The sequence below is a fragment of the Oreochromis niloticus genome, linkage group LG6, assembly GCF_001858045.2.
Source record: "Oreochromis niloticus isolate F11D_XX linkage group LG6, O_niloticus_UMD_NMBU, whole genome shotgun sequence".
Taxonomy (NCBI): domain Eukaryota; kingdom Metazoa; phylum Chordata; class Actinopteri; order Cichliformes; family Cichlidae; genus Oreochromis; species Oreochromis niloticus.
In genome coordinates this window covers 4,683,611-4,701,013 of record NC_031971.2, presented here as the reverse complement: position 1 = coordinate 4,701,013, position 17,403 = coordinate 4,683,611, and the positions used below count along the sequence as shown (strand labels likewise).

General features: G+C 43.3%; 1 protein-coding gene across 1 annotated transcript in view; it reads right to left on the bottom strand.

Moving 5' to 3' along the window:
- zdhhc5a (zDHHC palmitoyltransferase 5a) overlaps window positions 1-14,037 on the bottom strand; it is a 35,579-nt gene extending 21,542 nt beyond the window's left edge. Inside the window, 3 exon segments of the mRNA XM_013267315.3 lie at window positions 311-432; window positions 5,847-7,713; window positions 13,534-14,037. Coding sequence (XP_013122769.2) covers window positions 311-432; window positions 5,847-6,010 — 286 coding nt within the window. The 5' untranslated portion in view covers window positions 6,011-7,713; window positions 13,534-14,037.
- Window positions 14,038-17,403: the final 3,366 nt, after the last annotated feature.

Genomic DNA, 17,403 nt, shown 5'->3' with positions numbered 1-17,403 from the left:
GTCCATTTACCATTTATCATTCCTCCCTGTGCCGCAAGCAGCAGGCGCACCTCGCAAACGCAGGACGCCCTTACTCCCAGCAAATGGGCCATAGAAAACCGATCGGTGCCTGTAACATTCCCAATATGCGCTGGCATGACGTCGGGGCAGCGTGAGTACGAGCAATTTTTTTTTTTTTTTTTTTTTTGCCGATGTCCGTGATGCCGCCCCCCACCACGATGCCGCCCCGGGCAACCGCTCCATGTCGCCCGTATCAAAAACCACTACTGCCCAGCATTAAAGGCGTTCATTCAACCATCCATGCGCTCACCTCGGGGGAAGATGCCAGGGTCCATGAATGTGGCCATACAGAAGTTAGCCAAAACAAAGAGGAAGATGATGCCATTGTAGATGGGGACGGCCACTGAGAAACGCTCTGAGAGCCACGGACACCTGAAACAAGACCAAGCCTCATGTTGGAGATGTCCAAACAAATACATTACAGAACTGTTAGAGCTGGCTGTTGTTAAACGTGAGGCTGCGGTCTTTGTAGCAAAGCTGCAGCACCACGTTTACTCCATTATACTCAGATGGTTTGATTTCATAATGAAGGATTTTGAAGTTAAATGTAAACAACATGTCCCCAGACTTAAAGCTGCAAAAGTGTCACATGATTCAAAGTAAGCCAAATCACTGAGTGAGCTCTTTAAAGGTTAACATTGGAGGCAGTGTGATCCTTCAGATGGAGATGGGAGCAAATAATACATACTGAAATAATATTTGATGTGTTCAAAGTAATGAAGCCACGTGTGAATTAGCACAACGATATGGGACTGTGATCATTGCACTCTCCGGCACGGTGGAATAAGACAGTGTCTGTTAGCTGAGTGGGTATTATGAAAAGGACCTTTAACCCAAAGCAAGATTTTGGCAGCACGAGTGTCTGAGATTTCAGGGCTCATTGGATTGGACAACATCTTAAATGTTCAGTGTTGGTTTCGAGGACTACACAGTGATGCTTTTGATCCTAAATAATTGGGATCATCCTCATTCCAGCAGAAGATTGGATAGAGGTTGAACTGTATGAACAAATGAACTTTAAAAGTAACACAACACACACACTGTATATATGTATTGATTACCAATAAACAGACTAATCAGAGGCTACCTGGTATACCTTTCAGTATGGTAAAATGAAAGCCCACATGTGTCTGCTACAGCACAGCAGAGTCATAAAAGCAGAGCTTCAAACAGCTTATCCCTGTACAGCAGAGGTGTGCAACTCCAGTCCTCCAGAGCTGCTGTCCTGCAGCTTTAAGTGCATCCCTACTCCAACACAGCTGAATCAGATGGTTGGATTACCTCTTCAGCGTGCCATCAAGTTTGGCAAAGGCCTGGTAACAAGCCACTCGTTTGATTCAGGTGTGTTAGAACAAGAATGCATTCTTGGATCTATTGGACCTCGGTGTGCTCCTGAAATGTTTGCCATAATTAGACATAAACACAGGATATATAAGGGAAAAAAACTGAATGATAATGTGGATTTAGTAATCTTGTTATTTTTTCGTCTGGATCCGAGTGGTCCTGGATGGTAACAATCATGATTCCTAAACTTGTGTGGGATGTTTTTTGTTTTTGTTTTTATTATTAGACACTGGGATCATAAAAAGACAAGCAATGAAATCCCCCCTCCCCCCACAAAACAAGGAAAAACAAAACTGTCATACATGGCAACACGACAGAGAATACAGCAGGAGGAACAAAGAGTGGCAGACCAGATGACGAGCCTTTGTCAGGGTGACAGATGTTGGCCTATTTTCTCTTCACTAATCTGATGCACAGAGCTGACTGACCACCATACTGAGCCCCCCCCCCCCCCCCACACACACACGTCAATCTGACATACTCATGTTTCTCCTACAGAGGCTACTTCACAGATGCCCACTATTTTTTTTTCCCTCTTCTCACACCTCCTGACACACGTGCACGCCACAGCGAGGCGTTTACAAGATTACTGATAATAGTCTATAACCTCATTGGGTTAGCATTCTCACACTCACAGGCTTTTTATAGCAGATAATAAAACCATGAATCAACAGATGAACATTAGCCGATGCTGCTGAAGTGAAGCAGAGCAAAGTTACAGAGGTTTTACTAGAGACCCAGCTAAGAGTTTTGCAATTTGGCATCATTTTAAAAAGCTTAAATTTCTTGGATATTGAACAGCAAACATAAGGCTTTCTTGTCACAGGTCATTTAAAAAACAAAACAAAACACAGCAATGAACACAACGGTAGACTGATGCTTAATAAGCAAGCAAAAAATGCAGAAAACAGATTTGATGGGAAACTGTTCTTGAAGTACAGAGAGAGAGAGAGCTGTGCAGGAAGTGTGATTTTATCGTGGTGGATGCAAAACAGCAATAGTCAGAGAGAATTAATGACAATGTTTATCAAACATGAAGTGTAGTTTGGATCTTCTTTTGCTGCTGGTTCAGTCAATTTTAGTCGGAGTGACAAAACCTGCAGCATCAGCAGGGCTCGCAAAATCGCTAGACCGACTTCCCGGGGCTAGCTTCCAGTCGGGCTACCAAAATCCATCTCAGCCCTGCCCGTCGGGCTATCATAGGAAGGGAAAATATATGTCAATGCTTTTGCATTCTTTTGAAAATGTAGCTGGGTAATTATGTCATTGGCATCGATGAGCCACTGCCAATATGTGACATATTGAAATCACGTTTGAATTTGTGCTTGTTTTTTGCTTTCACTTTGTGATCGTGCGAACGGTGTGTAGAGAGCGGCAGCACTGATTGGTGAGTGACGATTAATTGCGCACCAATTCCTCTGACATCGTCGTATCACTCATTAGCTTACTATTCAAACGTGACAAGTGAAATCTCCCACAGCAAGCTTAAACATGTGAGAGGTTGATTGCGCAGAGAATCACTGACCGTTATGTAAGTACGTGTGTAAAAGCAGCAGGATATATATTTTAGTTCTGCTGAGCCAAATAAGACAGGTCAGGGTGAAGAAGACAGCCAAATAAAAGCCGACCACAAAACGGAAAAGTTATGACAAATCAGACTATGAGGCAAAAAGAAAGCTCAGCTTTTTTGGTTTTATGGACAAAAGAATTTCTGTGGCTGGAATATGACGAGTTAAATAACATGATGTTCTGCCGGGTGTGTCGTGAGTTTCATTTCATTTGAGTCGACAAGCGCCTTTGTAACTGGGACCAGTAATTTTAAGAAAGACCCCATCAGAACCCATGAGAAATGCAAGAAATGCAAGAAATGCATTATTGCTCAGTCTGCAATATCTTTCCCAGAACAAACAGCAATTGCAAAAAACATACTAAAAATAAACCAAGCACAAGAAGAAGTCCTGAAAAAGCTGTTTAGAACAGCGTGCTATGTTGCAAAGAGTGAACTACCATTGGCAAAATTTAGCAGTCTTTGCAAACTTCAAAAAGCAAATGGCCTCGATCTTGGTTCCCCTTGCCTCTTACCCTTGACTTCAGTGGAAATTTCAGATTCAGGATCTGACACAGACTGATTCACACAGTTCTTGCAAGTTCATAGAAATTTCTGTTCAATTAGAAACAAGTATTTGAGTTGATGATTGTAATTTTTATACAGTTGTTGTGATTTGTATTTTAACAATATTTTGATTGTTTTGTTTCCGTTACATTATACATATTGTAACAGAAACAAAACAGGAAGCAAAACATCAAAAAAAAAAAAAAAAGCTCTCTTTTCTTAATTTGGGCTAGTTAAATTTATTTTGGGCTACCAAAACCTGAAGAGTGCCTGCCCGAAGGGCTACCAGGGATTTTGAAATTTTGCGAGCCCTGATCAGAATCTGTGAGATGTCTGTGTTAAGTACCCGACATGTCCACGATCCACGCTGTGTGTTTACTTCTTTGTGTGGACTCCGGGGGTGTCCAAATTCTTGGGCTGCATCCTGCTGAGGCCGCATTTGTAGACCGATTACATCACAGCAATGCAACAAAGGCTGTCTGTAGACTCCTCTGAATGCAGCCAACAAATGCGTCCTCCTTTTCCCTGAATTTGAAGGATGGGTCAGGTGTATCCTTCGTGGCCACCATATCCCAGAATTCATAGCGCGGCCGCTATGAATGGCGGCCACTAACTAGTTTTAATATTACTCTTATCAAGACATGACATATTTGCAAAAGTGCTCCAACGTTTTCGGAGATGTCTGTTACCCACCAGCTCGATAGGTAGCCGGGGCGAGAACAGCGAACTCCCCACACATCGTTTTCAGACCCCTGCGGTCTTTGGCTGCTCAGGTTAAACATGATAGTCACTCAGATAACTTAAAAATGTTATTTTGGCTTTTTTCAGTGTTTTATTTGTTCCTGAGTAAATCGGTTTGGCTGAGATTAAAGTGATAGTTTTCACACAGCTGAATAAACATCAAACAGAAAACTGATTAAACAGAAGTGTGAGACGGTCGAGAGTTTATGCCAGTGTCCTGTTATATTTTAGATAGCAAGGAGCAGACGGCCGAGTTTATTAAAGTCCACCGAGACGGCGGTGACGCAGATCTGAAGGCTAGAACGTCCCATTTCACAGCCCTGTATTTTCGGCCTACCCAGCCTTCGGAGGACCCGGCCCACGTAGACCGCGAAGGCCGGGTCCTCAGGAGGATGCAGCCCCTGAATTTGGACACCCCTTCTGTTTACCTGCTCTCATTTACTGTTTTAGCTGTTTGATGGTTGTTGAAATAGTTTTGTGAGCTTTAAGCTGAGATTCTGGTGTTTCTGGCAAAATACATTTATATTTAAAAACCGGTTCAGGATTTAATGAATCGCTTTATTCAATCTAACATCGATTTGAATCAGGAAATTGATTTTTTAAACCCGCCCCTTATTAAGTGACCACCTGAATGAAGAGCAGAGGAAGCAGGTGACGTGTCAGCAAAGATCAAAGTGAGTACTCCAAACATTCATAAGAAGAGGAGCGACTCTGGTTTTATATGTTAAACATTAGGGAGGAACACATGAGCACGAGCATGAGCGCGTGAAATGGTTGGTAATCCTACTGAAGCAGAACAACGCGGTCGCTTTTTGGAACATGAAATGCTACAGGTATGCACTCAGTTTACATGTTTTACGTCAGGTTTTGTAATAGTCAAATTTTACTTAATTACTCACGTACAGGTGGAAAAACGACTTTGAAAACGTTCCTTAGTTCAAGAAAAACAATGACTTTTGGCTCACAGGTTACTGCATGAAACATTCATGCTCAGTTTGCGTGCACTCGTTTGTCTATTAGCACCAAACACATCGAGTGGCTGCCAATTCATTATGACTAAAGAAAATCTTTATTGTAGCTCTACAGTCATTACCAGCAACCAGTTCCTGTCAACTTTTAATTCGTCTCCACTGTCAGAGAGAGTGACATACATGGCACAATCAGAGTGCTGAAGTCAAATCAGCCATAGATTTTTGGGCCAAACATGAGTTTTAAACCTCATGTTTGGTCATAAATAAATAAATCTCTATGTCCTGTATGCGCAGCCAAAACCAAATGTAATGACTATATCTGATATTTTCATCATAATAATATATTATAACATATATTAATGTGACAAAGGGAAACTTCAGTAATATATTTAGGTGCACTGTGACAGTTACACTCTGAGTGTGAGCGAATGTCCTCACAGGGACAGATATCCATGTCTGAGCTCATCCAGGTAAGTGAGAGGCCCCAGTGACATTAGCTACCCAAACATACAACGCTGACTGTAAAATATCACTAACCAAACGGAGCAATAAAACAGTGGAAATGATCACAGCCCATGAACTCTGTGTGTGTGTGTGTGCGCAGTGTTTGCACTCACGTGAAACAGAAGAAGAGCGTGGTGGAGCCGACGAGGAAGAACGCTGCTGCTGACACAGGAACGTAGCGTGAGGGTCGCAGGGGTCTGCTGGACGGGACTACAGCATGAGGGAGGGGGGACGAGGATGGACCCCGCCCTCCGCTCTTACTACTACTGCCTGGCATCACTTCCTGTTAGCAGTGATGTGTGTGTCCACTAACTGCTATCCAAAGTCATTTATCATCAGCCTTAAATCTTCCCCCAGGTGTACAGAGTGGGTTTGGTGTGCAGGGACTTTAATATTGGGAACAAAGGTGAGGAAAAGGAGATTTTAAAAAAGTTTAAAGAAGAGAAATAGTGGAACTGTTGATAGTAGTTGGAAGGTTTCACTTCTGAGATGGAAAAGAGAAAAATGCTTTACTGCATCACAACGATGGGAGGAGGGGTGGATGCTCGTTTTCTCAGGTTCTTAGGTCAATCCTGATCAACTGTGACAGATCAAAATAAGCTTACAGGTCTGTGCTGTGAAAGCCTCGTTTCCCCGTCTGCCTAAAAAACAGGTGGGAAGACAGGCTGCACAAATAAGCCAGTGAATGTAAAGAGGAAGGTGCCTGATCCACCGTGTGCCACGAGCTAATACACTAAAGTTCTACTCTGTTTATTCCAACGAGTCACTCAAGTAGGAATACGACAGAAGGTGGTCTTTCCCAAAGGTTCCAGAACAATTGGCCCGCAAACGTCAACAACAATAAAAATTGGCAAAATGATAAGAGTACAGTTTTAAATGGAGAATGGCTGATTGTGAAAAACAAAAACCATTTACTACTTTGGTGCTGTGAAAAAACTCAAACTGTAACAGAACCCTGCAGCCTGAACTTTGCAGCCTGATTGGTCCTCAAATGGGAGAAGGGTGAGCGCAGAGGTGGAGCTGTTTGGGTAGCAAGCAGTGAGAAATGCGATGAGGCTTAAAAAGAAAAAAAACGTGAATGAAAAATAAAGCACTGGATGAAAATGTCACTGCTTTGTGCTTTTTTAAAGCAGAGTCCTTCACATCAGTAACAAGCTTGTCCACACTGGCAAAATGTTCTCAGGTCAGGGAAACAATCCAAGGACAGGCTTTAAATTTAAAAAAGCATCAACCCCGACTAGCCTTCAGTCCAGGACTTGTATTAGAAACAGCAGTCTGTAAGCGGGCCAATGGAGTAGCCTGGTTTTCTTGTGTCGTGGCATCCCTAGACCCCACTGGTGGCTGATTTAAACCACCACACCTGCAAGCTGCACTGTAGATGTGATCGCAAGACAGAAGGCAGTTTGTGAGTGGGTAACACTTTCCAAAACAACTGGGGGAAAATCCAGTGGACCATCCATTAGTATCCCTTTCATTAGTACTGAAAGTGTTGAGAAAGAGCCAAACAGGGAGGCCTGGGCTATGTGTAAACAGGTAGTGGTATCAAATCAGCCAGCCATGGCAACACGGACCTACTCTGTTCCTCCTCTGGTTTCATGGGTGTCAGTTATGCAACAGAAATGTCGGGCATCCCAGCTTCAGGCAGTTTTGTGTTTTTGTGCCCTCTCCTCCAGGGACCTTCCTCCACTTCCTTCCCTAGCAGGGCACTGAGGCTTTGATAACACCCTCCCCACAACAATCCCGTGGAGGTTACAGTCTCTCCAGAGCCGTGCCCTAAAAACAACCTCAACAAAAAGGGAAAAGTAGTGCCTTTAATATGTAGAACATAGAGATTCCAAAGGCCAGCTGTGTACTGAGTATTCCTCAGGATGCAAACACGTTTCCTCTTCTGATGGGTAAACAGATGAAACACTGGAACAGTACAATTCTGTCCAGAGTCACAAACCGCTGAATCCAGTCCCACGGTAGGTTAGGATGCTCCTATAGTGGTAAGAACAGGAAGACAAACTATTATTTTCATCAACCTTTGGGAGCTACATTCACTGATCCACTGTCACCGATCAATAGGATCAAACGCTGCTGCTATGCAATTACTGACTGACTGCATTCACTTTTATTAAGAAAACAGTAAATCAAGGTGCTACAGTCACTGGTGCTGGAAACATTACTTCCTCAGACTGTTCTGATTAGCAGCGCTGCTTACAAATCAAATAATGAGAAGAAATGTTTTAAGTTTCACAGCAGGGATTTTCCCAGGGGACCAAGAACCTTTTCAGGGACTTGCGAAGTAATCCTGCATTTGGATGAGGGAAGGCAGCAAGAATGTCCATCTTATGCTGCAAGTGTAAAAATCTATGAAAAAGACAATGAGGGAACTAATCTAACAGAGTGTGAATCTCAGTGTTTAAGTGCACACTGAAACTTCAAATGGGAAGTATAATGGCAAAAACAGAAAATCATTTTATAGTCAACTTCAAAGTTTGCCTAAGGACTGCAGTTGGTGTTTCCAGGGCCTGACGATGCTTTGTCTTGTGATAAGCTGTCAGACTGTGCTACCAAAGAGTAATTCTACCTCACAGGCCAAACCTCTGTAGCTTGCCTTTGCCTTTACAGGTTAGTTTATGTATGTGACTTTTGTCTTAACATGTTCGTTTCCCAAAGCGTTACTGGTAATTTGATGAGAACAGTCAAAACCTAAAAGTAAGGGTCTTGGGGACAGACCGTCGCCCTCTGCACAGCCTGCATGTGTGCTGAACATGTGCTTTGCTGGCAGAACATTGAGTGGAACCGATGTTGACTGGCAGCATCAAAGGCCAATCCCTGCCTTTCCGATACTGCAGCAGAGCCCAGTAACAAACTGGGAAACTTTGTATAGGGACATGGTTGAAGATGCTGAGGCTGAATTTGATCCTCTCTCCAACCAGCTCCATCACACACGTAAAAGCTGCTGTCACTTGAAGCTCACGGCAGTTTTTTTGGTTTACAGGCATTTCCTGCCATTCCTGAAATATATTCATATCTTGGTCAGGACAGACGAGTCAACAGTGGGACGCACTTGCTCTGTGACACTGCACAGGTTAGCTTACAGTCTGATCATGTGGAGCAGCAAGGACCTCCCCTCATTATGCACAACACACTTACTGGTGCACAGACCGGGAAAGTGGGAATCCCCTTAACAGGGTTTAGGAAGAGGCAACCAGCTCTGTATCCTGGACTCATCTCATGAAGGGAAGCTTATGCCCCATCACTGACTGGCACATTAGGTGTTGGCGGAGGCTACAGTGATGGCATACGAGTACCAGGACTGCAACTTCCTGTGTGCACGTCACACCGGAGGAATGTCGACCTCACGGACCCATCTTGAGTGTTTCTGTGGAGGACATCAGTGCAGCAGCTACTTGGGCATCTCCACATACAGTTGTTAGTTTACTGCCTCAGTGGGACTGTGCCCTCACTGGCACACTCAGTCTTTTGTGTGGGCTCTTAACTGTAAGCTGACCTTTAGGGTGGACGTCAGGTTAAAGCACGTGGGGTGATGAGTTGTAGGCTTTGTAGTAGACTACAGCTCCCATACAAGATGCCCAGTGGTTACCAGAGTAAATCCAGATTTCTGGAAACTGAGTAAAGCCAGCCAGTCTGCCAGGGTCCACTAAGGCCTGAGTCAGTTATATTTCAATGTCCATAAGACTGACAATGTTTTATGATTCTCAGACCAAAGTACGAGGAACCAGCTACTTGAGGTGAAAAACATTTTAGTTATACAAAAATAAAAACCAGACTTTTGACTTAAAAAAAAAAAACTGAAATGGTTTTCTGATCTAAAAAACAAACAAACTAATAAATGTCTAAAAGAAATATTCTTAGTATTCGTATCCATTAGTTTGGTAATAAAATAAACTTACACAACGAGTTGAAAGACATGTTTGAGACTCTTGATGTCTACAATTGCACTACGAGTCATCTGCTTTCAAAAATTATGTTTTTAATTGTACCATCTATACTAAGTTTCTTAAAAACTTTCCTCTGACACATGGCCTCCATACAGTAATGATTAAAAAGACTAAAACTAACTGAAACTAATCTTCAAACAATAAAAACTAAGAGAAAGTAAGACAATCCACTCTGGAAACTAAAACCAAACTGAATTCAAAACAAAAAGTCTAAAAACTATCTAGAAATGACGTGAAGGTTCTCAGTCATCCAGGTCATGGTAGTCAAAGGAGTTTGCAAAGAAAAGCGTCTGGACTTCTTTAAGTTGCTTGAAGACGTTTCACCTCTCATCCGAGAAGCTTCTTCAGTTCTAAGGTCAAATGGCCGAGAGTCCCAGATTTGAACCCAGTGGGAGTATCCCCCCAAGGAGGGACAAAGGACCCCCTGGTGATCCTCTAATCACATGAGCCAAGGTGTGAAAGCGGGTGTGGGACCTAATCAGCCAGGGTTTCGGGTGAGCTCATTGTGAAACCTGGCCCCACCTTGTCATGTGATTTCCTGAGGTCAGATGGCCCAGGATGTGAGTGGGCGTTAAGGCGTCTGGGGAGGGAACTCAAAACTGGATTATAGATGGCAGACAGTTGGTGTCGTAAACCACCGCCTCTGTTCAAAGATGGTCGCTCACAGTGGACACAGATGGCCTCTTTCACTCCTCGGCCTCTGGGACTCTCGGCCATTTGACCTTAGAACTGAAGAAGCTTCTCGGATGAGAGGTGAAACGTCTTCAAGCAACTTAAAGAAGTCCAGACGCTTTTCTTTGCAAACTCCTTTGACTATCTAGAAATGACAAAACTACAATAACTCTGCTGTGAACAAACATTAGCTACGAAAATTTAACAAATCACTTAAAGCCTGGATCAGTCCGTTTCTATTACGGATTAATTGGCTGGGGGGGAACACAAACAAAATAAACAAAATAAAGTACAAAAACTAAATAAATGAAAGTATGTACAGTGGCTTGCAAAAGTATTCGGCCCCCTTGAACTTTCCCACATTTTGTCACATTACAGCCACAAACATGAATCAATTTTATTGGAATTCCAGGTGAAAGACCAACACAAAGTGGTGTACACGTGAGAAGTGGAACGAAAATCATACATGATTCCAAACATTTTTTACAAATAAAAAACTGCAAAGTGGGGTGTGCGTAATTATTCAGCCCCCTGAGTCAATACTTTGTAGAACCACCTTTTGCTGCAGTTACAGCTGCCAGTCTTTTAGGGTATGTCTCTACCAGCTTTGCACATCTACAGACTGAAATCCTTGCCCATTCTTCTTTGCAAAACAGCTCCAGCTCAGTCAGATTAGATGGACAGCGTTTGTGAACAGCAGTTTTCAGATCTTGCCACAGATTCTGGATTGGATTTAGATCTGGACTTTGACTGGGCCATTCTAACACATGGATATGTTTTGTTTTAAACCATTCCATTGTTGCCCTGGCTTTATGTTTAGGGTGGTTGTCCTGCTGGAAGGTGAACCTCCGCCCCAGTCTCAAGTCTTTTGCAGACTCCAAGAGGTTTTCTTCCAAGATTGCCCTGTATTTGGCTCCATCCATCTTCCCATCAACTCTGACCAGCTTCCCTGTCCCTGCTGAAGAGAAGCACCCCCAGAGCATGATGCTGCCACCACCATATGTGACAGTGGGGATGGTGTGTTCAGAGTGATGTGCAGTGTTAGTTTTCCGCCACACATAGCGTTTTGCATTTTGGCCAAAAAGTTCCATTTTGGTCTCATCTGACCAGAGCACCTTCTTCCACATGTTTGCTGTGTCCCCCACATGGCTTGTGGCAAACTGCAAACGGGACTTCTTATGGTTTTCTGTTAACAATGGCTTTCTTCTTGCCACTCTTCCATAAAGGCCAACTTTGTGCAGTGCACGACTAATAGTTGTCCTATGGACAGATTCCCCCACCTGAGCTGTAGATCTCTGCAGCTCGTCCAGAGTCACCATGGGCCTCTTGGCTGCATTTCTGATCAGCCCTCTGCTTGTTCGGCCTGTGAGTTTAGGTGGACGGCCTTGTCTTGGTAGGTTTACAGTTGTGCCATACTCCTTCCATTTCTGAATGATGGCTTGAACAGTGCTCTGTGGGATGTTCAAGGCTTGGGAAATCTTTTTGTAGCCTAAGCCTGCTTTAAATTTCTCAGTAACTTTATCCCTGACCTGTCTGGTGTGTTCTTTGGACTTCATGGTGTTGTTGCTCCCAATATTCTCTTAGACAACCTCTGAGGCCGTCACAGGGCAGTTGTGGAGCTGTTTTGCAAAGAAGAATGGGCAAGGATTTCAGTCTGTAGATGTGCAAAGCTGGTAGAGACATACCCTAAAAGACTGGCAGCTGTAATTGGAGCAAAAGGTGGTTCTACAAAGTATTGACTCAGGGGGCTGAATAATTACGCACACCCCACTTTGCAGTTTTTTATTTGTAAAAAATGTTTGGAATCATGTATGATTTTCGTTCCACTTCTCACGTGTACACCACTTTGTATTGGTCTTTCACCTGGAATTCCAATAAAATTGATTCATGTTTGTGGCTGTAATGTGACAAAATGTGGAAACGTTCAAGGGGGCCGAATACTTTTGCAAACCACTGTATGTCAGGACTGCAGTATGTGGTCACCCTGAGGGAGCATTCAAAACTGTTGGATCCAAAAGCACCAAGAGTACTCTGCAAAGTTCTTGAGCCACCACTCATTTCTTTACATTTTCTGAGCAAAATGGGAAATGGGTGCAGATTTAAACATGTGGAAACACATATGGAAATGCTTCATATAACCCACAGACAGACCCTGTACAATTCTAACAAATTTTCCCTCTTTTCAGCAGTGGGTCTTATGTAAACTAGTCAGTACTTCACAGTGCATTCATGCTCCCATCAGGCAGAATCTCCATCCTTCCAGAAAATCTACAAGCACAATGGCACCACCTTACATCTGAAGGAGCCTACAGCGCTGTCAGCACCTATGCACACACAAATACTGGGTGTGTATATCCTGCTGCAGTCCCAGCAGCAGCAGATAGAGCCTTGGTATATGCAATGTGGAAAAAAGATGGCTTTTACTCAAAGATTATAATCTCCGAACACTGACTGTGGATTGCCATTTTAATCGCGCTGAAAAAGAAAAACCCCCCAATAACGTGTCAAGTGTAGCCCGCGGATGTTCGGCTGATCCCGCAGAGCCAGGCGGCTGCCTGATTTACATGAAGGAAGCAAGCAGCGGACCAGACTCGGCCCTGCCAGGCTGGTCTTTACAGACGGACAGGGCGTCACGCTAAATGGCTCTGTGAAGCTGCCAGTGTTAACATGGTGGTCGTTATCATTACCATCCTTTCAGAGGCACTGTGCAGTGGTGTCAGGGCTTCACTGCCAATACTCAGGAAGCAGAAGCTGACGGAATGTTCTGAGCCTCCGAGTAAGCGACACACAGCCCACGCTGAAGCCGGGGTGGGGACGCAGAGCATTAGCCACTGAGAATGGTGCTAACGTTAAAGGGATCGGAGAAAATTTCGCTAAGATTTAAATTCCGGTGATAGCTGATAGCTTACACGGGCAAGCCCATCTTCATAAAATGTGTGGGATGGAGAAAACAAAGCCGAGTCACAGGACGCGACAGCCACAGGCTCTGCCTTGCTACTGTGAGCTATCTGGACATCCAAAATTACCATTCATACAGGCACTCCACCGACACACGGTGTGACTGCTAAAGCTCAGTCTAACGCTGCTGCCGGAGTAAGCATTAACATTAGCCAACCATGAGCTACCTAGGTCTGTACTGCTTAACCCTGGCTAGCAGATAGCTAACAGTTCACCTCACCTGCGAGGTTCGGGTTCCAAACACAGTAAATCCGATGTTTCACTGTTGGTCATGTTTTTTCTTCCTGCGGTTAGAATGAAAGAAAAGTCGTTGTATCCGTCAAAAATTCATACTCCAGCCGTTCAGCGGTGATGGGGTCTTGTCTTGGTAGCTAGCTATCCCAGTTCCTGGCTAATTCACAGATAAATAATCAGCTAGCAGACCACCGATGCGTCTTCCGTTATTTTACTACAGGCAGCTAGCTTGACCAACTGTTCGGAGAAGAGGCTGCTCGGTTTGTAACTTATCCAGGCCTGTACAACGCCGAGAGGCCGCCAAATAAACGTAATCCCACGATAATTATGTGTTCTTCTCACATATCCATAGTATTACTGAGTAACAGACTCTCAGAGACCGACATATTTGTCAGTACTGTTAAACTCTGATGCCAGCGTCCAACAGCAGAATTGTCGCAATAAAAATAACAGTGATTGGACAACAGGACTGTCAATCACCCTACAAGCGTATTGTATTCCTCCTGCACCTGCAACCCTCCCCGGTCCCCGCCCCCTGAACGCCGAGCGTCATGATTGCTCTTTATCGTGATAAAATTGATTGAGCAGCACAGAGCAGCACCCACACGTGTTAAAAGCCTTGCAGCTGAACGTCATTGTCACTGAGGCTGGATGCTACATAAGCTGAGGGTTTAATCCTTTCATGTGACACACTGACACAGTAACGTATGTTTGTTATATGTGTATGTGCGCGTTTATTCTCGTTATAGGGCCAACACACGCACACGCATACACCAACAACACAAAGGAGAGATTAAATGGACAGCCGGCGCTGTGAGGATAAGCGCACAAGCAAGTCCCCCACCAGCAGCCACACACACATACACAAAATCGCTAATATTAAATCTAAAATCCTTCCACAGGAAAAACATAAATGCGTCTGTATTATGGCACAGTGTGTGTGTGTGCGTGCGTGTGCTTCTTGAAAGACTGGACAGTTGGTAAAGAGGCAATCATAGAATTGAAAACAAAAACCAAGGATTTTGTGATGACCCACTTCTAACGGGGGTCATTATGTGCACTTCAGTCTAAAAAGCTGATTAGTAAAGAATAGCTTACATTTTTCCACTGCTTACCACTTCATGTAGCCCAATCAGTCATAACAACATTCATGCTCAGTACAGGTGAATGTTGTAGTCTCAGTTATTTAACAGAATGACTGACTACACCTTTCCTAACTGTAACACACAATGCCTCTGCGGTTTTGTTAAATACGTAATGACTCAGTGTAGCACATCATGTGCTGTTGTTTTTGTGTACTTTGTTTTTTTAGCACCACTTCTTTCTGCCTTGACCAAGCAATCAACATCAGGCCACTGCCAAGAGCATCACACTGTTCTAATTAGCCAGGATGCAAAGCAGGGATAACAGAAACCAAAAAAGTGAACATAGAGAGTTATTCTAACTGATGGTGGTTTAATTTTTCTTCATTCAAAACGATAAGCACTATTCTCAAGAACACACCTGACAGTGGGTATCAGTGGTGATCACCTGTGTTGGGTGTAACATACTCTGATTTATTTTTTGTTGTAGTTTTTTGTGCCTCCTCTGGGTACTCTGGCCTTCCCACACACCCCATTAACATGTCTTTGTGTTAGTTCAGTGTATTTTCATTTATAGAGTACCAAATCACAACAAGAGCTGCCTCGAGGAGCTTTATACATTAAGGGAAATGGTAAATGGACTGGTTCTTATATACTTTTTGCTCAACTTTAAAGACTCTACAGCTCTGGTATTGTACCCAGGTTTTTTTGTTTGTTTGTTTGTTTGTTTTTTTGTGGCAAATGTGGTGTGTTGATTTTTCTCACCTTTTTCTCACACGGAGCGTGGAAAGAACGTCGCACCGTATCACGTATAATTTGATTCACATATACGTTTTTGTGAACTCCATTGTACACGAAGCGATCTTCACGGGTGGGGGGGCAAAACGATCTGGTCGATATGCCCCCGAAGGCCGTTAAGGCGCTACCGGCAGAGGATGACAGCTATGTCAGTGTTAGCACGCTGAACGCTATGCTGGAACAGCAACGGGAGTTTTACAAAGATGTGATTCACCAACAGCAAGATAACTTCAAGACATTTGTCCAATTAATCATGGATGGAACTAACAAAAGGTTGGACAGCATTCTAAGGGATGTACAGGATGTTAAATCCAGCCTGCACTTCACGGATGGGGTCGTCACCGAGCTGCAAACTAAAAGAGTTTGAATCGGCGGTCAGCAGCATACGCGAGGAACACAGAGAATTAACAATCAAGATGGATTATTTAGAAAATCAATCGAGAAGGAACAACATTGTGGTGGATGGATTAATAGATGAAAAAGCAGAAACGTGGGAAGGATCAGAGGAGAAAGTCCGACACATGCTGAAGAACAAGCTGGGCCTGGATAGTGACAGCATTCAAATTGAACGCGCTCACAGAGTCGGTCCATACAAGGAAAATGGACGAGCCAGGCAGATTGTGGTCAGACTACAAAGATTTAAAGATAAACAATTAATTTTCTCATCTGCCAAAAAACTGAAAGGTACTAGTCTTTACATCAACGAGGACTTTTCAGAGTCCATCAGGAAGAAGAGGAAAGAACTGTTACCACAGCTGAGAGCGGCCAGAGACAGAGGTGATATTGCCGTCCTGAAATATGACAAATTAATTGTTAAACCGAGGTCACAGAACGCCGGAATTAATATTTAGACTTCAGCAATGTTGTCATTTGTAGCTGTTGAGATCGATCGGTCTGCAAATGTCTGACCCTATACTTATTCCCGGACTCTCCGGTAAAGATCTTTCAGTAGCTCATGTCAATATTTGTAGCCTTAAATATAAGATTCAGGAAATTCAGTCACTGTTGTCAACAAATACGATAAGTGTGCTGGCGATTTCCGAGACTCATTTAGATGATGCCTTTGAGAATAATGAATTTGAAATAAACGGTTATAAGTTGTATAGGAAGGACAGGAACAGATTTGTACATTAATGATAATATAGCAAGCAAACTACGAATGGACTTAATGTTTGATGATCTGGAAATTGTGTGGGTTCAGTTACACCCGCTCTATGGCAGGCCTGTATCAGTTGGTTGCTGCTATAGACCCCCAAGTAGTAATATGTTGTATGTAGAACGAATCTGTGAAATGCTGGAAAGAGTAACTGGGGACTTATTAGGAGACTTTAATATCAATTGGTCAGCTCCTTCTTGTCCTTTAAGGAAAAAGATAAGTTCATCAGCGTCGGCTTGTTGCCTGTCTCAGATGATCACCATTCCCACCCGGGTTACGGTCAACGCAGGAGGTCATAGGTCATCATCATGTATTGATCACATATATACAAATGTTCCTGAGCATTGCTCTAATATTGTTTCTATTCCATTTGGTTTTAGTGACCATAATCTTGTAGGTTTGACCAAGAAAATGAAACCACTGAAAACTGCACAAAAGATTATTTTTTCATGGATCATACAAAAATTTCAATGCAGATAAGTATATTAATGACGTAAAAGAAATTCACTGGACTGACATCTGCCTCGAGCGTGACCCTGATATGGCATTATCTATGTTTATTGAAAACCTTTGCTACCTGGCTGACAAACATGCCCCCTTAAAAAGATTTACTGTTAAAAAGAACTATGCACCTTGGCTAGATAATGAACTTAAGGCTGCAATGTCAGAAAGGGATATAGCAAAAGCAAAAGCACATAAATCTGTCAGTCCACAGGAGTGGGCAAGATATCGCGAGTTAAGAAATCAAGTAACTAAAGTGAATAGGTGCAAGAAGAAAGAATATTATCAACTTAAGCTCAAGGAGGCCAATAAGGACAGC